At 40.8% G+C, this 22,823-nt stretch overlaps 1 protein-coding gene across 1 annotated transcript; it reads left to right on the top strand.

Moving 5' to 3' along the window:
- The first annotated feature begins 5,865 nt into the window (after positions 1–5,865).
- LOC121610244 (CD209 antigen-like protein E) lies at positions 5,866–8,863 on the top strand. Its single transcript, XM_041942258.1, has 6 exons — positions 5,866–5,944; positions 6,898–6,990; positions 7,228–7,467; positions 7,583–7,734; positions 7,840–7,946; positions 8,598–8,863. Exons 1-6 carry the CDS (start codon positions 5,866–5,868, stop codon positions 8,734–8,736), a joined length of 810 nt encoding a protein of 269 aa, XP_041798192.1. The 3' UTR covers positions 8,737–8,863.
- Positions 8,864–22,823: the final 13,960 nt, after the last annotated feature.

The raw sequence follows: 22,823 nt of genomic DNA, 5'->3' as shown, positions 1-22,823 counted from the left end.
CACGCTGTAACACAATCGGCTTTGAGTTCCGCAGTTTGTCGGCCTTCACTCACGCTCACAATGTGTCTGTGTGACTTCGTTCCCTACGACAATCCCGACAGACCAGAACCGTGAAAACTGTATTTTCAAATGGCTTCACATTATTTTGACTTTGCCCACAGAACCAAATCATTTCAATCCTGTCTGTGTTGCAGTGTAAGTTAGGGATGGACCATATGGATAAAATCCTGTCTGAATTATGAAATTTGCGAGAAATCAGTCGAGGAATTGTTAATGGATGTGATACAGACATTCTGACCAAACAAAATGCTTCATTACATTCATAATAAAATCAAAAATACATACATGGCAAAGCGAGGATTGACTAATTTATATTGTTTTGAAATATCTTTGTCTCTCATTCACCCCCACTGGAAAAGACATCAGTGTATCCAGACAGGAGTTAATGTTCTGATTTGCCAGCAGTGAGAAACTGAAAGTATACAATCAACATGAAATAATTTCATACTGTAATCCTGATGCTTCTTCTTTGTCAATAGAAACTGTAGAATTCAGCAAACAACACAATAATGATGTTAGCTACAGTTACTGGTGGTGCTGCTTGGGGTCACCGGCTCACTCCTAGGTAAACATTAGCTTTCTTGGCTACTTATTGTCGTACTGTAGGTCTTTAATCTCCTGAGCGGAGGCCACTGAAGCAGTTGCAATAGATGATGAATAAAAAAGAGGAAAAATAAAATTGGAAAAACCTTTTTCTTTGCTCGGTTTATTCCGTTCACTTAAAACAGAACAGATGAGGTTTGTCTCGAGATGTTTTTGCAAAGTGTTGCGTGCTGCACTGATTCGACTCGCTGAACGTCTTTATGAGCAGAGCCACCTCGGTCATGATCAACCTGCAAGAGAACATGACAGAGCAGAACAAGGCATCAGTGTGCATCTGCAGTATGAAATGGCCTCTTTTCTAAAGAAATCATGTCAAATATCTTCGAAAACTTAAAGACCCAGAAAGCCTACCAGTGCACAGTAATGAGAGTGATTACCTTTGACATTGATCCTGATGAAATGTCCCATTGCTTTGTCTCCGCTCTCACATTCAGCCTTGCATTGAAATTCGCCGTTGTCCTCTGGTGTGAGGCCGAGAATCTCTGTGACGACCTGTCTGCGTCTCATGGTGTCGTCAGAGATTTGAGTCTCGTTTACGGTGGTGAAGTACTTCCTGGGGTCAGTCAGCTCCCTTTGCTGATGCCATACAGCGTGCAGCAGGCCGCATCGCTTCAAGTCGTAATGCACCTCACATGACAGTCGGACCGATGAGCCTCTGGCAGGAGTGATGGTTCTCTGTGGGTAAAACACCTGTACGGTGTCGACAGCTACAAAACAATGGAAGCAATGTGGAAGGCAAACCAAACCAGGTATTAGACAGTTTCCACCTTGTTTTAGTCTGATGAACTCACTGATGTACTTTAAGCTTTAAGTAATTGTTCAATATTACATTAATTCACTTATTCAAAGATTGACACCGCTCTCATATCTGACTGGCTACTATACAGCTATAGCTAGTAGCCAGCTAGCTTAGCTTAGTAAATGAAAACGGGTCTATTTCATGTTCACATCGTAATTTACATTCACATTTATTGTGAAGTGAGCACCAGGAGAAACTCTGCTGTTCGATCTGTGTGGATCTACTGAAGGATCAGCTGACTCAGACACAGGATCTGCTCTCTGTGGACACAGCTACTGATCAACTGATGAAGAGGATCCAAAGTAAAATCTACAGCTGCCCTCACTGCAAACAGACCTCCACACCGAGGCCTGTCCTGGTGAAGAGAGCCATGATTGTTGATTTATTGGAAGTGCTGAAGGAGACAAGACTTCAGGCTCCAGCTGATCACTGTCCTGCTACGCCGAGACATGATGCATGTTATTTCTGCACTGACGGCCCTCAAGTCTTTTCTAATGTGTCTCTTATTGTGAGCTCCACATTCAGCCTCACTCTGAATCCCCTGTCTTTGAAGAGCACAAGCTGGTGGACCCCTCCAAACATCTGCAGGAGACATTTCACACAGATGCGATGTGATGTGTCAGAGGCCCAAAATAAACTACAAAACACTCTCGATGAAAAATGGCTGAAGATCTCCCTAAACATGATTGAAGTCGAGGTTTTACTGCCGCGAGCGGAGATGAATCCTTACAACATTCCCGTCAAATCCCACTGGATCCCAGCACAGCCAACACATGGCTGTCATTACCCGAAGGGAACCGAAAACCAGCAGTAACAGGAGACCAGCAAGTACGTTCTAGAGCCTGACTGGATGTTACCAGGAGGTGGAGACAAGCAGGTGTTTCTGACTGTGGGTTTGGAAACCATCACAAGTCTCTCGCTTTGTTCCTGTCACTTCTTGAATCGATTAAAAAGCACAATTTGTTCCTGTAAATGTGTGACTGGAGTGAATGTGACTGCTTAGATGGAATGAGTAGACGTACAAGCTGCTGCACTACGACTGCAGATATTTCAGAAATGTTTTCAGCATGAGAAACTTCCTTCAAAATGCTTTTTTTTCCTTATTTATTTTTAAGTTCGAGTCAACAAAAGTCCTTTTCACCTGCAGTTCCACTGTGGTGTGTGTGTTTCAGCAGAACATCCCATAGTTCAACCATTAAAGCATTAAAGTATTTACCCTATGCATGTCCTGTACCGTCTGCGCATACACATGTTCAGTACAGACACACACACACACACACGCCATCATGTACAAAAACATGCAATTACCATAAATGAATCAAGAAAACTGAATCGATTGGGGTTGAGGACAAAGTATTAAACGAAGATATAAAACGTATAAAAGAAAAACTCTCTTAGTAGGAAAACTTTAATCACGTGGAGAAATTTTCTATCATTTCAAAAACTCGTAAGTCACTCAAGCAGACTAAGCAGACTCACTCAAATGAGGTGAACCAGTTCAGATGAAATGTTTTAACACTGTTTTCCTGCTGTTTAATTAACACTGCAGTGTTACTGTGTCTTCTAATAAACCCCCCCACCCCATTTCTTCTAAGAAATGTGTGAAAAAGCCCGTGTATCAACAGGTGTTCACTAACCTCCATCCTGAGCAGACGACACACACAAGGTCACCAACAACAGCACACCTTTAGGCAGAGTGAGCCAGCCATCGTCCACCACACACACACACACACTCACACACACTGGAAGGTTAAACTGACCACCAGGTCCACAGCACGAGTTGAAAATGGCAGCAGCGAGCTGAAGATACTGTGCCACCCAGTCACTGCTGTCACACTGATCTGCATGAGTGTGTGTCTGCTGCTGTGTGGGTGGAGAACACGCATCTCTGCTCAGGGACGCAGCAGTTCCCACCCCCTCTGACCACCGGAAACTTTCTCTTCATCTTTGACTTCCGTTCAGGTGTCGAGTTTTGGTTTGCAGCAGAATGCTTGACATTTACTGTACGTCTGCATTCAATGAGCTTTAGTTTTTAATCCACTCGGACCCTGGTGTCCACTTCCATTCTCCTGAAGCTCATATTTAGATTTAGAAAGTTACTATATTACTGCAGTTTACTATATTTAAATGTCTTGTGCATCATTTTATTGTTTTCCTATAATGGAGCCTTGCTTGATATCTGCTGGATCTTGACCTTAAATGAAGTTGTTTAGGTTTGCACAAAACTTTGCACAATATGAGTTAGTGACTGTTATCAGAGCGGTTCAAAAACGCTGTGGCCTCACCTCGCTTTTTGAAGATTGCTCCATTTTTGTCATTTACAGTAGCCAGAAAATATAAAGCGTGGGCGATGAGGTGGAGTCTGGAGGTGAAAAACCTCTAAAATCAACACAGATATGACCACAAAATAGAGGTTTTATGCATTAAAGTTACATTAAAGTAAAGTTATGTATCAGTGGGGGAACAGATGTGCAGAGCTGGCTTGTTGCTCAGGAAACAGCTGTCTACTTTCAGTGAGCAGTGCAACATGAGAATCACACTTTAACTGGTGAGTCCACATTCACTCACCGTGTGAACGAACTCTGTGCGGATCCACCGTGTGCGCGCACAGGCGCAGGCGCACGCAGCGTCATGCAGCGTCAGACGCGTAAAGCCGCCTGGTTCTGTTAAATAAATCTCAATCGATGTGCGACTGGGCGCGCGTGCACGAGCCTCATTTCCCCTCTCACATTTTGTCATTGATGGATGTGGAAACGCCTTCAGCCTCTTGTCTGCATATCGATCCTCGTGTCGCTCCACCACACCTGTCGAGAAGCAGAGAAGAATACGAACAATTTTGCCAATCGTGTCGCATTTGCGCGATTCTTGAACAACCACTTCTCACCTCAACTCGTCACACGCGGACGCCTGGTCCGCGTGTGACGAGTTGTGTGACCGTTACCATTGCGCACTGCTGCTGCGTGCGTACCACTAATTCATCACACCCATCTGTCAACCATCATCAGCAGTGATATCTCAGCCACCATTATGTAAGGAATCAACAATTAATCCACAGAGCTCATATTGAAACCTCATTTACAAAGTGCTTCACGGTTCAGGATGAAATGAGACGCTGATTAACGCAGAGGTGAGAGTACAGGAACACTCGGGGATACTTAAATAAAATTCATTAATCTGCAAAAACAGTAACACAATGACAAAAACAAACCATGTTTTACTGTTAGGTTACACCCTTCATCTGTTTCAGGTCACCCGCAGGTATCTCCAGACGACCGCGCGTGCGTCTACTCTGAAGCGTGCGTCAGGTGCGCACGTTCTTAAGTTCCCTTTTCGGTTTATCTGCTCCAACTGGCGTAGGGATGCTGTCTGGGTGTCCGTTCTGTTCATACACACTTCCGCTGTAACACCTTTGGTCGGTTTGTTGTCATTAAGCAACAAAACAACAAAAATCGCTGACTCATCTGTTTCCTGGACTTTTTTAGTGAAGTTCTGCTTTTTGAATCCTCTTCATTCCGGATAATTCAGAAACAGACAAGTCATTGCTTCCTCTGTGTTTCTCAGGAAAGAGCTTCCAGACACTGAACGTTTGGTTCAGGCTGAATCGCTCATGTTGTGTCAGTCAGGTATGGAGAGTGAACTGCAGGTGAAAGGTGTCTGTCCACTGAGGACCGGACACTTCCTCCCACGACTTTAAGCTGTGTTGTTATTTGGCTTGATGTTGATCAGCCAGGTCCTGCCGAGCAGTGGTGTGATGATGATGTAGGAAGAACTCCGCTGATACAAGCTTGAGTTGAAGAAAACTTTATTAACAAGCAGTATCAGACAGATGGCGACCATCCGAGAGAGCTTCAGGGTCAGATCAGAGGACTCTGCCCTTAACATACAGACAACACAATGTATTGCATGGAGTTTTGTCTAACTCCACCCATACCTTTCCTATCTCAAAAACCAGATCATGTTCTGGGCATTGTCCCACTGAGCCGTTTTCCTTTGCGAAACCTACATCTCCCTCTTTGGGAGATTTACATCCTAATAGCCCCTCTATAAACATTACCATCTCTTGTTTATCTTTTCCTGATCTGACCCTACGTGGCCCTGCATGGCCTCACATACCACATCTAACAGTGGTCAACCTTTAAAACATCAGTTTACCCCTGATCATGCTTAATCTGACATATATTTGATATTTGATTGATCTGATCATATACCTCAGGCTGCAGCCACAACATTAACATCAACATCTTTTTTTATCTGCAGTTTGGTGACACAACCGTCATTGTGTAATTTGTAGCCGTAGATGGGCAGTGATGATTTCTAAGCTCACGCCCACACCGGAAAAGCAACTGGTGATGAGGTGCTCAGCTCATTCTAAAACAGCCGGTTCAGCAGGGTCAGTCTAAAGAATGGACATGGGACACTACGTCAATGCACCAGTTGATGAAGGGCGGAACGGTCCAGAGGACAGAGGGCATTCTGATTCAGGTCAGAACAATGTTTTCCAACTTTTCTGTGACATTTTAGCTTTCTGAAAATATCAGCAAATTCTGAGGAGATAAATACAAATAAATTCATTGTCGTGTCATCAAATAGGTTCGAATCACTCAAAAAAATATTTCGGCCTAATTCACAAGATTTATGTATTTCAAATACATATAAAACTTCCTTGCTTTTGAATTAAATAGTTTTAATGCAAACCAAGTAATAAACCTAATGTAAAGCTTATACATAAACTAAGAGACATGATATTTTTACATACAAAGTGACTGGGTTTATATATATATATATATATGTATATATATATGTGTGTGTGTGCGTGTATATATATATATATATATATATATATATATATATATATATATATAACACATTTATGTAGAATAATTTCATTAAATATATTTTGAAAATATGATTATTTACCTAAAATCTAATAGATGCAAATACTTATTAATAAGTACCAGAATAATTCAGTCCGTCTCCATGGAGACGGACTGGAGGCTTGTGGGACACAAACACAACAGAGGGACAGAGAAAAGCAGCAGTAAACAGAACATTTAGCCTGCTGATTTCTCACCAACAGGACGAACATGGACTATACGTACTAAGTTTAATATATTCATTGTGGCTGATGGAGGGTGGAAACAGATCCAGGAGTATTCAAAACCTTTGTAAGAACAGGCATTTAATGGCTGTTGTCTGTTGTTTTTCTTTAGTTGTGTGTGTTTATTAGTCTGAGATGCGTTTCTGTGAACTGTGATTCTGTGGAGAGTCCCTATCTTACAAATCCGTCTGCATCACACATTACGACATTTGACTGAGTCATACATCCAGCTCGTCACATTGTGAACACAGGACAGCTTTTCTATAGAGCTATAAGTATTTATAGCAGGTAATGCAGTCATTGCAGCTGCTGTGTGTGTGTGTGTTTTGTCCTGCAGGACAGTCAAAAGTGGTCTGGCTGGTTGGACTCAGCTTCGGCCTGCTCTGCATCGTCCAGTCTGCGCTCAATGTTTCTCTTCGGCTCCATGGAAGTGAGTATCCGCCTGCACCGTCCACATCGCACAGCAAAGTCCACCAGCCGAAACTGCACATTTAGAAATCTAAGCCTCTGCACAGCCAATCAAAACCCGCCTGCAAAGCTTTCAGCAACAGCAGCCTCCGTGTTGGAAATGTTAAGAAAGAGAAGTGATTGCTCTTCCTCCCACAAAGCAAAGTGTCCAAGTTCTGACTCAAAGAGAGGACCGTCTCTCTGTCTCTGTCCTTCCTAGTTTGGTCTTGCAACCAGTCTGACTACTCGGATAATTTCACCCTGATGTCAGCTGCTCACATCAGCGCCCTGCTGCTCGAGGAAGACCGACTGACAACAGAAAACATGGAGCTACGGGCCAATAACAGCCGCCTGCTCACAAATAATGAGACGTTACATGAGCAGCTCAGCAAACAGCGAGATCAGATTATGGAACTCCAAACTGAAAAAGAAATGCTGATGAAGAGGCTTTCGGAAATCGGTAATTTTTTTTTCTACAATGCTGACTCCAAAAAAAGAGCCAATTTAATGTTTTACATCTTCAGCTTCATTGATTTCTTTTTTTTATATCATTCTTCTTTTGTCCTGCTGAGCAGAACCACAAATCCAAAACTGTCCCGTGGAATGGAGGCCGTACATGTCCAGCTGTTACCAGCTGTCCAATGAGCAAATGAGCTGGAGACACGCCAATGACGACTGCGTGGCCAAAGGGGCTCATCTGGTGATTTTAAATGATGAAAGGGAAGAGGTATTTCTGTTTTTTTGATACATTTCCTTACAGCCTTATCTTATCTTATCTTGACGACCTCATTAACCACGTATTTTTTTTAAAATCAAACTCAAATCCCAACAGGGATTTATCCATACTTTGGGTTCTGAGGTGTGGATCGGCTTGAAGTCTACACAAAAGCGTCAAAGGAAGACGTGGACATGGGTGGACGGAAGCCAACTGACTTATCCGTAAGGCTTTTTATCCATTCTTTTAGCTCTGTTTTTGGTCTCCACCAGCTCTCTTTAGCTGCTAAATGTTCCACCACATCCGCCAGCCGCTCCCTCACTTTGTCTGTCTGTGGCGCAGGTGTGCAGGTAGTCTTCAGTGGGTTTAGGGCGACATTAAATTTTCCAACCAGCTGCCGTCAGCCCGACAACCAGCAACTGCAGATACCCTCGAGATTTGTTTGCAATGTGTTCAGAGTGAGAGCTACGAGCGGGAAAATGTTAAAACGCGTGAAGAGGAACTGCAGAGTTGGTCAACAATCATCTGATTCGTCACTACGAGTAATGAAAAAATATCGATTAAAGCAGCTTTAAAGCTGTAACAGAAGGAGAGACGAGCTGCAAACAACTGCGGTTAAAAAAAAAGTAGGCAGGCATACAAAGCTCGTCATTCATTGGTTGTGCTTTGACAGGTGATCGCTGCCACGTCTGAGGAAAGGTTTCCTGTTGTTAGAACGCATTTTTTGTCACAACAAGGTGCCAGATTCGCTCAAACCGAAATCAAGTTCGAGTTTGTAATTTACTGCGGTTAATGATACCTGCTGAACACGTAGATTTGATGTAACTGATGATTGATGGTATTGATGATGCGATGTGTCTCGCGGTGTTTTGTAGAAACAGGATGCGGCGGCAGGCAGATCATCCAGGTTTTTACTGCGCCTATTGTGAACAAACCTGGTTTGGCTCTGCGATGTGGGTCGCTGCTGCCTGTGAAGACCAACACAACTGGGTGTGTGAGAAGGAGATGAAGTGATGCTACACCTCCATCAAACCTGAATAACACTCATACAACAACCATAAAGTTCCCTCGTTACACATTCTAGGACAAGGGAATTCCTCTCTGTCGCACACAAACATGCAGTATACTGTATTTATCTTTATCATAACATGCCTCTTGGATTTAATTGCATGGTCTGTGAGTGCTTTTTATTATGACGTTGTGTCTAGACAAAAACCCAATCTGTGATGTTGAGTTTTGAATCGGGAAACTAAAGAGATGTCAGTGTAGAATGAGTTCATGCTCATCTTCTAAAATAAAATCTTTTATTTTGTCTGCTGCTGTCTTTGATGCTCTGTAACACAAATAACGAAATTAACACCAACGTAAACATTAAATTGCAGTGAGCCAGAACAAGACTGAAGTATGATGATAAAATATAAGAAACAGAAACTTACCACATGATAAATGGGCTGCATTTATTTCTATATTCATATTTCTGGTCCATGTTGACCACTGAAAGCGCTTTACAACACCACCACCACATTCACCCATTCACACACACCAATGACACAGCGTTGGGGGTCAGAATCTGGTCTAATGGCACTTTGACGTGCAGACTGCAGGAACCATCGACCTTCTGATTGGTGGACGACCCTCTCTACCCTCCTGAGCCACAGCCAATAATGCAACCCCAAAAATAGGAGTGGAGATTAAAAAACAACAACAGACCAGAAGTCTGGTATGAAATATACAATACATAGAAAACGCAGGACCCAGACACTGTGGATCCATGCATTGTAATGTGGGAGGGGCTGGTTTCAGCCGTCTACTGGGTATAAACTTCAAGGCTGCTGTAAGTAATCCATTCAAAGGTGTTTCTGAGCCCTCTGGTCCAGGCCTTTAGGTCCAGTATTGTTCCCAGTATCACCACTGTGGGGTCTTGTGGAATATCCTGTTGGAAAAGCTCTCTGATGGCATCAAACACCTCTCTCCAGAATACACTTAGCTTAGTACACAGCTAGAATATATGTGTGTGATTGGCAGTGTGTGTCGTACTGTTCCTCCAGCATGTGTTTGAGTCCACACCTTCCAGGTGTCCCGTCATACGTCCGTGTTTGTTTCCGCTTCCCACCTCTGCTTCATCTGCAGGGAGTTACGTAAATTCATAGATAAAAATATGTGAGAGAGCTTAGTAATTTCCTTTTTGCATTTCTATTAGAAACTTTTCTTTTTATGAGTTTTCCCAACTGCTGCTGTGCTGTCAGGAAAGTTCTTGACTGTTCACATTTTTCAAGTTTTCTAAGATCAGTTAATTTCCCAAAGCCACAGTAGTAAGTTTAACTTAGAACTGTCAGTCACGACATCATGAGGCTGATGCTACATTTAGCTGATGTATTTCTGTAGTGAGGAAGAGGATAGACGCTTTTCCTTTGTAGAGCCATGATGTCATCCTCTGTGAGTACATGGAGTAAACGACAGCCAACAACTTGTTCTGTTGGTTCATATTAAGTGTCTTCTAATAAGAAATGTAAACAGTTCTTCTTTGTGGAGAATCTGCAGCTGGTTAAATGTGGTTGTGAGTCAGTTCTACATAATTAAAAGGCAAAATTAGTATTTTAGAATTTACTTTGGTGTCGAAAATTTGTATGGAAAGGGTTTTGTATTGCATGGTGAGTTGAAACTAATAATTTGTGTGCAGAAATTAACAATTGGTGTTCTTAAATTAGCAATTAGCATTTTTGAAGTAATCATTTGTTTGCACTATTGAACAGACACACAACACATGGGATGTCAGGAAAAATCTGTAGTAGATTCACATCTGCGCCAATATCAAAAGTGTTAGCCGCTAAAGCTAACCGAAGTTAAATGTTGCATCAAAACTGTACAAACAAGCCTAAAAGTCTACCGCTATGCTAGCAGCTGTGTGAGGCTACAGAGCAGCGCTAAATGCAAACATCCGCATGCTAGCAGGATCACAGTGGCAATGCTAACATGCTGATGTTCAGCAGGTCTCATTTGTCGCGTGAGAGCTTGTAATTTGAGTCATCACCTAGTGGCCATTGGAGGAACTGTATTTGTAACGGCTTCATATTGGCTCAACAATTAGCAGAGGTGCGTGCATTTTATTTGATTCGTGATGAACCAGCATGGGAGATACTGCGTCATCTTTTTTTACAGAACTTTCTGATGCTGCGTAGCAAGTTCTGCGTTATTCTGTTTACCAGTGAACCAGACACACAGATAGCAGGACTTCCTGTAGGTTTTCTTTTTTCTTTTGTGCTGTCTTTTGTGTTGTCATTTGCATGAAGACCTTTTGTCGTTATCTGTGGTCAGTTACACAGCCGTCTGTGTTGGCTTGCGTCATAATCAGCAGGCATAAATAGCGAACGATGAATTTCGATATCCCATTTAAGACTGTTGCTGTGAGGATGGAGAGAGGACACCACGCCAATTCACCAGCTGATGAAGAGGAGCACAGAGGAAACTCAGGTGAGAATATCTGTCCTTTATTATCATATATGTTATATCTTTTGATTTCTGAGCGTTATCTCCTCTGTTCCCTCTACAGCACATTTTTCTGTGACCTCTGACCTTTGACATTTTTACTGTAGAGAGGCAGCTTTTTGGTTTATAATTTTGCTCAGAGAAGTCCAAATTATTGTTACATTGTTCTCATTTCTTGTGTAAAAATACTGCAACCAGCAACAAAAATATACAGAAGACAAGTTTACCTGCAATTTACTTACATGTGATTGTGTGCTGATTTTTGAGAGCCCTTCAGGATCCATTGTTATAGAATTTTAACTATTTTCAGAGACTTCTTTAGCACTATGATGCTGTCCCTCATGAAAAATACACTTAAATATACAATTATTGGTATACTGAGCTTGCTAAAGTACACTTGCACCCAGGCTATTACATAGTGTACTTAAAGTGTGCTAAACTGGAACAACTATTTTGTACTTATTAATTTTAAACAGCATTTAAGTTGTACAAAAATCCAGCTTAAGTTGTATTAAGTATCATTATTGTATCAAGTATACTTGACTGTGCTAAATTTGAAGTATATTTGATGCACTGTATATATACTAGTTATTTTCTATTTGCTGATTCTATTCTTCAGTTTAAAGTACAACTGAAATACATTTATAATGTAAAAGTTACAGTTTAGTGTACATGAAATCTTGCATTAAATTGATTACAAATACACCTACATTCGGATACTAGTGTATTTTCACATACTTCTTGAGCATTTTAAATATACTTTTACTATATTTTAAAACTAAGGATGAACAGGACATTCTGTACATATATGTCCTCAGATACAGGATACATCCAACGCACATTAATGCAGGTCTGCCCTTGAAATATTTGCCTCCGCTTATCGGCTGATGCTTGGAAAATATTGGTCACTTCTTGCTTTTCCTGTGATTGACAGCATGATGGTGATTTCTGGATGTTTGATCGTAGGATGATGATAAAACAAGCTTTTAAAACACTGACTAGCAGCGTCTGTTGCTGTGACAGATGTGTGAAAAAACTTAATCTATGACGTCGATCTTGTATGTGCTTTTGAGTGTCTGTATGTGCTACACTGAATGCAAATCGATATATTATCCATAATTGGCCCCAAATTGTTTATTCTTTTTATAAATGACATTTGTCATGTTTCCAACAAGTTAAAATGTATCACGTTTGCTGATGACACAAGTTTGTACTCCTCCGGTGAAAATTTAGAAGAACTTCTGCACACTGTTGAACAAGCACTTGGAGTGTTCAAAACTTGGTTTGACGTCAATAAATTATCTGTTAATATAAAGAAAACTACATTAATGATATTTGGAAGCCAATCTGAAAGTAATATTAAATTAAAAAGCTCTCACATTGAAATAGGAAGGGTTTGACCAAATTTCCTGGGGGTGTGATCGATCATAAACAAAACTGGAAAAAACATGTTGAGTATGTAATGGGGAAAATCTCAAATTCAATTGCAATCATGTACAAAACCAATTTACTGTTCTCTGATACTTTCTTATTTAACTTATTGCGTGGAATTATGGGGATCTACGTTTAAAAGCACAACTGAAAAAATTGTGTTACAACAAAAACGAGCCATACGCATCATAAACAAAGCTGGTTATTATGACCATACAAATCCGTTATTTTTAAATTCTCATGTTTTGAAGTTTAGAGACTTGGATTATTATAGAACAATGCAAATTATGTTTAAAGTAAAAAATAAAACACTACCAGACAGCGTGCGTAAGTTTTTCAGAGTGTCTGAGAGTAAATATGAGTTGAGAGATGGAAATTTGTGTTACCAAAAGCTAAAAAAGAGGTTAAAAGAAGATGTATTTCTTTTAAAGGGGTTCAGCTGTGGAATAGTGCTGATCTCAAACTCAAGCAATGTACTTCTTTTGTTATGTTCAAAAAATCATTATGTGGATTTATATTTCGGAGTTATGGCTGTAATTGAAAAACAAAGGGAAAAGAGATATGTATGTGCATGAGTATATATATATATATATATATATATATATATAAACAATATATGAGCCTTTTTCAGTCAAAATTGGGTTTTTTTTGGTTCTTTTTTCTTTTGATGCTTTGAAGTGTATTTATGACTGAAATAAACTAACTAACTAACATATACTTACAAACATACTTTGCAGTATTTAAATATACTTCAAATACTCTTATGTATATATTTTTTTCACTTGAGTTTGGAGAGTCCCTGGCTTTCACATCAGGTTACATGTTAGTGTGGATATTATTACTCATTCTATCTTTTCCATTTCCAACTAGCTTCCATGTTCATAAAGCTTGTGCTGTGCATAGAAACTCTGCATTCATACCAGTGGCTCCTTTCAAATATTCACTGAAATTTTTAAGATTAAGTGCAACAAGTGTGAGGCGTTAACTTACTGCTAACATTACATCAGTGATATTTTTAGGATTTTTAAGATAAGTAAAGCCACTTCCACTGAGTGAAGGGTCTTAGTAAAGCCATAGCTTAAAAAATGGCAAAACTACACGCAAATTGGATTGGATAACTGGATAACTGACGAGTACAACTACATTTTTCCTCATGTTGATGGTGGGTGATATGTGTGTTTTTCTCTTCCTGCAGGAGGATCAAAAATATTCACATTGGTTGGCGTCAGCTTTGGCCTGCTGTGCATCATACAGTCCACTCTCAATGTTTCGCTTCGGCTACAAGCCAGTGAGTATCAGCCCCCACCTTCCACGAACAAGCACACCAGCTGAGTTACATCTCAGATTTCAGGAAGTGGATCCTCTGTCCAGCCAATGAAAAGCCATTTGAAAAGCAAGAGGAAATGTATTTTTATCGTGTTGTGGGTGAACACAGCACAGAGACACAAGAAAGGTGACAAAAAATGTCATTTTCAGTTCCCACTGACATGTGTCATCCAAACATATTTTAATGACTCATAAACGACTGCCACAACAGCCTTTGTAATCTATTACTTGGGGAAACATTGCAACAGCTTGCAGCTAATAGTGGTCAGCTAGTAGATTAGCTTTTGAGTGTAGTGCTAGCTTGACCACTCCTGTCGGTCTGCTTCCAGTCTTTATGCTAAGCTAAGCTAATTACCTCGTGTCTCCAGTTCAGTAAGAACAGACACGAGAGGGGTATCGTCTCATCTAACTCTCTGCAAGAAAGGAAATAAGCATGTTTATTTCCCAAAACACTGAACTCTTCCTTTAAGTGTGAAATCACAAGCTTCTTCTCCTCCCTCCAGCTGGATGCTCCGACAGGTCCAACAACGTCTCGACGAGCAATTTAACCACAATGTCAGCGGGTGACATCACAGACCTGATCTCAGAGAGGGACCAACTGCTCAAAGAGAAAGAGCAACTGGGTCAAGAGAAGAATCAACTGAATCAAGAGAAAGATCATCTGAAACAAGAGAATGATCAACTGAATCAAGAGAAAAATCAACTGAGTAAAGAGAAAAATCAACTGAATCAAGAGAAAAATCAACTGAGTAAAGAGAAAAATCAACTGAGTAAAGAGAAAAATCAACTGAGTAAAGAGAAAAATCAACTGAATCAAGAGAAAAATCAACTGAGTAAAGAGAAAAATCAACTGAGTCAAGAGAAGAATCAACTGAATCAAGAGAAAAATCAACTGAGTCAAGAGAACTACAATCTCAATCAAGAGAAAAATCATTGGAATCAAGAGAACTACAAACTGAAACAAGAGAAAAATCAACTGAATCAAGAGAACTACAATCTCAATCAAGAGAAAAATCATTGGAATCAAGAGAACTACAAACTGAAACAAGAGAAAAATCTACTGAATCGACAGAACGACAGACTGGCACAGGAGAACAAGGGGCTACAGGACAGAAACAGCTGCCTGACTACCAAGATACCTATTTGGATCTCCCACCGCAGCTGTAATTAAATAACTATGTAATACCAGTTATAGGCCACTTTTGTTCAGGTCATATCAAGCTGAAGTTTGTTCGCACGGGTGTCAGCGGATGAAGACGGCTTTATGACAGATTACTGAATGTCCACCTCTGTTTCCTGTGGCTGCAGACACGTTTGAATGTCTGATGTTTGAAAGCTTCTAGTTCTGATTGGTTGGAGCCATTTGTGGTTGATAAATTTAAGAAATAAATTGGCCTTAAAATAAAACAATCAGCCTTTTTGGAGGGATTGTGTGTGTGTCGACGAGGTCGTCCTTGAAGACCTGGTTCCTGGGTGCCTGTCAGGACCAGAACTATTGGATGTGTGAGAAGAAGCTGCACGCTAGCTCTGTCAGCCCTCAATGAGACGACAACGACCACACCTGTCTTTCTCTGTATGTTTCATTCATCGCAGTGGTTGATTTTAATGACTTATTTTAAAGCACCTCTTCTTGACACCATTTCATGATTATGATGTGCGCTTTAATTTGCTGAAAATAATTTCTTTTCTGTATCTCTCTGTTTGTGTTTTATGATTTGTTTTAATTATTTGCTCCTGACAGTGTTTCTAGTTCTGATTGGTTGGTTGCAATGCAAATTTCATTGACATGTCATGCTCAGTGACAATAAAGAGGATCTTGAATCTTGAATCTTGTTTCAGCAGGCTGTGTGAGGAACTGAGGAACATTCAGCTGAATGTTTCCTTCCTTCCTTACTTCTGCCTTATCAGGACACAGAATGTGACCGAATTGTGGCAATCGAATTCAGTTTTGTCTGTTTATTCTCAACTGTAAAGCTTGTAAAGTTTATATGTTGTGGTGTATTTTATATATTTTAACAGCTTAGTCTCCTCAGTCAGTATATTTTACTGTTTATTGTTCTAGTATATTCATATTGCCTTAGTATATTTTCATTTCTGGTATATTTTTATTGCATTTATACATGTTAGTTTCTTTATTCTAGTATCTTTATTTTATTTTATTATAACTTTCTTATATTTCTTATTGTTTCTAACATGGGGGTTGCAATACAAATTTCACTTTCATGCTATGCTTAGTGATAATAAAGACGATCTTGAATCTTCAAATGCTAAACCTAGAGGAGCAGAGTTGTACCAACCGCTGGTGACCACTAGAGGGTGTGATTTTAATATTTTTGGCCTCTTTAACAGCTTCTCCCTGATTGTTCACCTGATCATTGAACTGAGCGGCAGCTGCACAGTTAAATGTTTAAGCGCCTTTAAGTACAGTGTTTATTTCATTCTATCAGGTCTAATAATCAGGTGGTTAATTCCAAGTAACACAAATGTTTCAGTCTTTGTTTTTTAGACCTTTTCTTTACACCGAAGATGCTGTGTGGTCATAGTGACACATAAAAAGCAAAGGAAACAAATAAATTAAGTCAACGGAAACTAGTTGACTTGAAATGAACGTAGACAATCCTGTGACGATGAAAGCAAATTAATGAATTAATAAAACAAAAAATTGCAAATGAGCAAGCAAACACACTTTAAATAGATATTTAAGTGAAGTTAAATATTCAGGTGTCACCAGAAAGCAGCAGCTTTCAAACACATTATAGAGATACAGGGTTTGGATTAATCCCATAGTGTCATTAAGATAATTTATTTCTGTCATTGTCAAAACCAAGACAAACTAATATTTAATGATACTCATTAGCTTGATTTCCTGTCAAACAATAAATAAATTAATGAATCTCTCTTTCGTTGAAAATGGTAGATGAGCAGATTAGTCCTGCACACAGGGCTGAGCAAAGAAAGGCAGTCTAAAACAACCGTTTACGCTCATAGACCTCGTCATGTCATTCCTGAGTCTTGGATTACTAAAAATTTGTGCCAGTCAGCGTCATCATATGAGCAAGCTTAATGCAACTGTGTTTTGTCAGAGGTCTTTCTTATTCAGGACAACTGTTGAGAAAACTGTGACATACTGTCTGTGTTGAAGTCCCAACTTTTTTAATGCCTTTATTTATTGATAAAAAAAAATTGTATTTTTTTTAGAAGCTAATTCTAACTATTCCACATAATGCCTGTTTAATCTAGAATGAAGCGTCATATTTCATATTAAAATTTGTACATGAATTGTACCTCAAGGCTAACTACAGAAATACAGACCCATAGAATGAAGGCTCTGCAGCATAAAAAGTTGGATTCTTGAAGGTCCATTATGCAATAATGTGTGTGTAAAAAATTGAGCTGTCTGAAAGAAGTGAATTACCTCCACTTAACAATGTTTAAACTGTAAAAAACATTTTAAAAGCAACTGCAAATACCCCTTTTTTACCTTTTATCCAACACTGTCACTGTCATGCTGTGTTTAATGTTGGAAATAGAGAAACTGAGAAATATCTAAATGAATTCAGATTTATTGCAATTATTGATGTTCTGTTATTTATCTAATTTCATTTGTTTTGAAATTTTTTTGTAATTTTGGGTAGATTTTTTGGGGATTATTTTTTGGGTGGGGGGTGTTGGTGTTAGTGGGGTGGGCAGGTGATAGAAGGGGGTGGGGGGAAATTTGAGAATGATGGTAACTGGAAGGAGTTGGTGGCTTAAAGTTGTTAGTGGGAATTTTGAATTTGGTTGGAAGGTCAGCTTGGAGGGGTGGCAAATCGCCCCCCAGTTCATTTGAAGAACCGGAGGAATCTTTTTCTCAGAGAGAGCTTTTCGTCCGCCTTTTTCAATTGCTCCTCTAGGTGTCCAATCCTGTCCATCAGACCATCCAATGCTGTCTCCCGAGTCGTCACCTCCTCCTTCGTGGTGTGTTGGATGTCGCTCATGGCCTCCAGGAACCGGGACGTCTCCTGACCCTGCAGCTGTTGGTTCTCCAGCTCACTCTGAGTCTGGGTTATTTCAGCCATCAGCCTGTTGTTCCCCTCCATCAGCTGGGCCAGACGCATGTCTTGTTCTTTCTGGCTCGGTTTTTGCCTCTGAAGAGCTTCCTCCAGCTGCTGTACTTTGCAGACGGCCTCAGCTTCGGTGACCTTCTTCTCCTCCAGCTGAAGCTGCAGGTCCTCGATCCTCTTCTCCATGTTCCGCTCAGCCTCATCCTGGAGAGCCTTGTTTGTTCAGAGCATCTTCTTTAACTGCTCCACCTCAGCTGCCAAAGCCTCGTTCTCCATCTTGAGCTGGGTGGTCTGCTCCGTCTCTCGGATGGGGGAATCCTCAACCATATCACAGGCCTTGTCCTGCGCTCCCTGCAACTGCTGCTCCAGAGCTGCGACATCCTCCTCCTCCTCCTTGATGTTGATGTCGATCTGGGCTGCTAATGCTGAGGCTCAGCAACCTGTGACTCAAGGAGACTCAGGATCAAACAAAAACCAAGTCAAAAAATGTCCAGAGTTTAATGAAGTCGAGGTCATCAACGAAACAGAAAGTCAGAACAGAAAGTTCCTGCTGTGCTGGAAGCTAAAATCAAGTCTTTAACAGGGTATTTGTTTTCAATGGGTTCAAGCCTGCTATGATCCACTCATGAGGATCCCGTGGAATATTCTTTTCTACCATTTCCGAGGAAGTTTTAGTCTTTGCATCTTTAACTGAAATTTCTGGCACACAGGCGAGATATTCCTGTGAAATTCTCCTTGAGAAATAGCCAAACCTGAAATTTAATGTATTCTTCATTGACATCCCCACAATATGACACCGGACATTCGCTAAGTAAAATCAATTCATTCTACCACTGTGGTTTAGGCATCATAATCTGAAAAGCTGTTGGTCTCAAATACAATATTAACACTGCTTTCTCATTTAGTATAAGATAAGATAAAACTTTATTTATTCCCAGTTGGGGAAATTTGGGCATTACAGCAGCATGTGAAAGCAGTGGGAAGAAAAATAGCAGCAGAGGTAGAGAACATTTGAAAAAAACAAAATACAAAATAAAAAGTAGACTATATATATATGTGCATATTATACAAGCAAAATGGAATTTGACTATATTAAAGAAAAATAAAATATGTAGAAAAAAAATGTATAAAAATAGTAAAAAAGTGTGTATTGCCCCAGTAGCTGTGGAAAAAAAGAACAATGTAGCTGCCTTCAGATTAAAAATAACAATAAATAGCGTTACTACTATTGCACAGAAGAATAAAATATACAAAACAGTAAATGCTATGTAATATTGGATAAAATGTAAAAGGAAATATGTAATATTGCACAAAAAGTATGGATATGAGCGTAGTATGTATTTATATCCACGTTAAAATCCTGTCCCTTTTTACCTGTCTCGGGAATATTGCCAGAGTTCTTTGACCTCTGACCTCCTTAGGTTGCTGAAGCAGTAAAGCAGAGCTTGTTCTAATGTTGCTCTCGCTGAGCTGTAGGATGCTCTGGAAAATGCTAACTATAAATTACTAACATAAATGTATTGAGCATTGTTGCATCCCGCTCTGCTGTGCGTGAGCTGTCCCTGAAAAGAACGGCACGTCCTCGGTCCTCATCCCGTCGACAGGAAGCAGAGAGGAAGTCAAAGAGACGGGGACAAAGAGGTCAGGTGCTCAGCCTTGCATCAAGGTCTTCCTCCGGTTCCTCTGCCTCCACGCTGTTATGTAACATCCTGATTCGTACACACCCTCTTAAATCTAAGGCACACGCCGCACCCCATGTCATTTTCCTGATAGAGTCGAGCAGACGCTCATATGAGTCGCTTTGTTGGGAAATGAATGAATGAATCAGTTTTGACCTTCATGTATGAGGAAAGGTGAATACAGGAAGGGTTCACCCTCAGGGGAGCATGAGTGTGCTCAGTGATTATCTTGGCCTGTTATATTTTGGCTTTTCTTGTGTACAAGAAAGCAAATGAACAGAAATCTTGCTCAAATAGCTACTGTCATTTTACTGAATATGCTGGATCATTTGTGCCAAACATTCTGAGTATAATAAGGAATTAGCTAGCATCTGAAAGAAAGTGCCGTCTGTCTGGGAAGTCAGCTTTCTGTGTAACACCAGATGCCTGCAGTTAAATTCTCCATGTTTTTCCTCCTTTTCTGTAACATGTGGCACCTTTCCCTCTCAGCTCTCCAGGCATTTAGCTGACACTCTCATCCAGAGCCACTCACAACGAGCGCCTCACGAGAGTAAGCTTAAATGAATTGAAACAGACACAATCTGCTTCTCTGCTGCTGTGAATGCAGCCACTGTCCGACTGCCACGTTCAACACACAAACACATTGTTGGCAGCGCGCGCTGTGCTACATTCGCTGTTCAGCCATTTCAGCTGACACTCTCCTTCAGAGCTCCTCACACTGAGGGTGAGAGTGGGACAGCAGACATCAGTGTGAGGAGACCGATCAGAGGAGGAGATGGTGGAGAGGCTGCTGGGTACAGAGGCGGCGTTCACAGGCAGCGTCGTCTGTGAAAGTGTGTCCGTTATCAGGACTAAAATCTCCACGTTGTCAGTGGTTATCAGGAATCCGCTGACAGCGTCCTGTCCTGGCAAGTCCACATGAGGGCTGGAATATTCCAGATATTTGGAAAATTGCATGTATGCTTCTTATTCTGCGACATAAATGTCATATCTCACATTGTTTCCATTTGTTTTTATTAGATATTTTTTTCTAATTTCAATGTCAGTCACTTTATAATAAGATTGTAACTTGAACTAGAAAATTCCCCCTGGGAAATTTTGAAAGGGACACGGGGTGTGTTCGAGCCGACAAAATGATCTACGTTTTAAAGTTTGAATGAAGTCTCAAGGAGAAAGTATGGCAAAGCAGCGGACAATTGAAAAAGGCTGCAATTTGAGAAAACGGCAGATATCAGAGGTAGTCAGTCCCTGATTAATAAATTCGTCCCAGCTGTGTTTCTGTGGCTTTCTCCTTGTCTGTCTCTGTTGATCACCTCAGCTGTCTGTGTCTGCTTCTCTCCTCTGCTTCATGTCTCTGTTAACATGAATTAATGAACTGAATCAATAAACATGAATGGAGCTAATGCTAACGGAGCTAACACTAACGGAGCTAACAGCTAACGGTGCGAATAGAGCTAACGGCGCTAACGCTAACAGAGCTAACTGTGCTAACAGAGCTAATAGAGCTAACGGCATTAACAAGGGGGCGGGGGGATGGGGTTTTCATTATGCATTTGTCTGTGTGTGTGTGTTTATGTATCTGTCATTGTGTGTGACTGGGTATGTGTGTGTCTTCGTCTGTTTGTGTGTGTGTGTCTGCTTGAACTACACAAGCAGCCCAACCAGCTCCTACATGGAGATGTGTCTGGTATATGTGTGTCTGAATGTGTGTGTGTGTGTGTGTGCGTGTGTAACTTCTGCCCCACCTGCTGATAATTACCTCTGCACCTCTCCCACTTTTTACCTGTTCCTGTTCAGTTTTGACGTGCTTGTTTTTAATCACTTTTAGCTGTTGGTTAGCCCTGCTTGTGTGTGTGTTTGTGTGACTACTGTCTCAACCTCTTTGGCAAAGAGCTTTCTGAAGCTGAGTTTAACTGCTTGTTGGACGGAGATTGTTTTCAAACAATGCCCTTGTTTTGACTGAGCTCGTTAAGATAATCACTCTCAGGCTGGTTGTCCTGCAGATGTGTGTGCGTGGGTTATTGACCGGTGTGTGTGTAAATGACAGTTGCACCTGTTAAACTCTGTTTAACAGAGTTTAACGGCTACGCCCCGAGTCACTGGCTCCTGCAGCTATTTCATAGCTGTAGGAGCCAGTGACTCGGGACGTTGCCCCGTGTCCCTAACTAGACAATTCCAGCGCCGCCGAAATTTTGACAGTGGCACGAGGGGGCTGCTGGTGTTATCTATACCACTGTTTTTCAATCCTGGTCCTGGAGTACCACTGCCCTGCATGTTTCAGATGTATCCCTGCTCCAGCACACCTGATTCAAATGAATGGCTCGTTATCAGGCCTCAGCAGAGCCCAGTAACGAGCTAAGCATTTGAATCAGGTGTGTTGGAGCAGGTAAACATCTAACAATGCAGGGCAGTGGTACTCCAGGACCAGGATTGAGAAACACTGATCTATACTAAATCTCCCGAACAACTTGTGATTGTGAGAAAACTGTAGCTGCTATCAAAAAATCGATTAGACTGTGAGAAGCGTAGAAGTCTGGGCCAGATGTACGTGTGTTTGGTGTTGAGATATGTTTTAGAAAAATTAGTAAATGGTCAATTTAAAAAGACAGACTGCGGCAGGCTGCGAGACACAAAACTGGAGATTGTATTGGCTTACATGGAGCAGCAGAGCAGGGCAGCTAGTGGAAAATCCCTCTTTTTTTAAATTTGTTGGGGGCTAACCCTTTAAAATTGAAATCAGAGGCAAGAAGAGATGTTTGTCTACAAAAGGATCCAAAAATTATGTGTCTCCTATTCACCGTTTGGAGTTTATGGCAATTTTTTTTTTAATTCAGGCGATTTCTCACTGCCTCTCACACTCTAGCTGATGACATCACCCACTCTAGGGGCAGAAATTCTGAGCATTTTTTGAGAAACTTTATGGTCTTCAGATGGTCAGGGATCGAAAACTGTAAGAGATATCAAAAAGTTAGCTGAGGTTCATTTTGAGCCGACAAAATTATCTACGTTTTAAAGTTTGAATGAAGTCTCTAGGAGAAAGTATGGCGAGGCAGCGGAAACTGGAAAAAGGCTGAAATTTGGGGAAATTTCCCATTCATTTCTTATGGGAGCAGTTTTTTGCGAATAACTTTGCAAA

The sequence above is a fragment of the Chelmon rostratus genome, chromosome 8 (genome assembly GCF_017976325.1).
Source record: "Chelmon rostratus isolate fCheRos1 chromosome 8, fCheRos1.pri, whole genome shotgun sequence".
In the NCBI taxonomy this organism is placed as follows: domain Eukaryota; kingdom Metazoa; phylum Chordata; class Actinopteri; order Chaetodontiformes; family Chaetodontidae; genus Chelmon; species Chelmon rostratus.
Note: the sequence above shows the minus strand (reverse complement) of the source record. Positions and strands in the feature narration are given on the sequence as shown.

Coding starts and splice junctions, on each gene's coding strand:
- LOC121610244 (XM_041942258.1), top strand. CDS start 5,866: ATGGACATGGGACACTACGTCAATGCACCAGTTGATGAAGGGCGGAAC. Junction 5,945..6,897: donor CAGAGGGCATTCTGATTCAG/GTCAGAACAATG, acceptor TTTGTCCTGCAG/GACAGTCAAAAGTGGTCTGG. Junction 6,991..7,227: donor TTCTCTTCGGCTCCATGGAA/GTGAGTATCCGC, acceptor TGTCCTTCCTAG/TTTGGTCTTGCAACCAGTCT.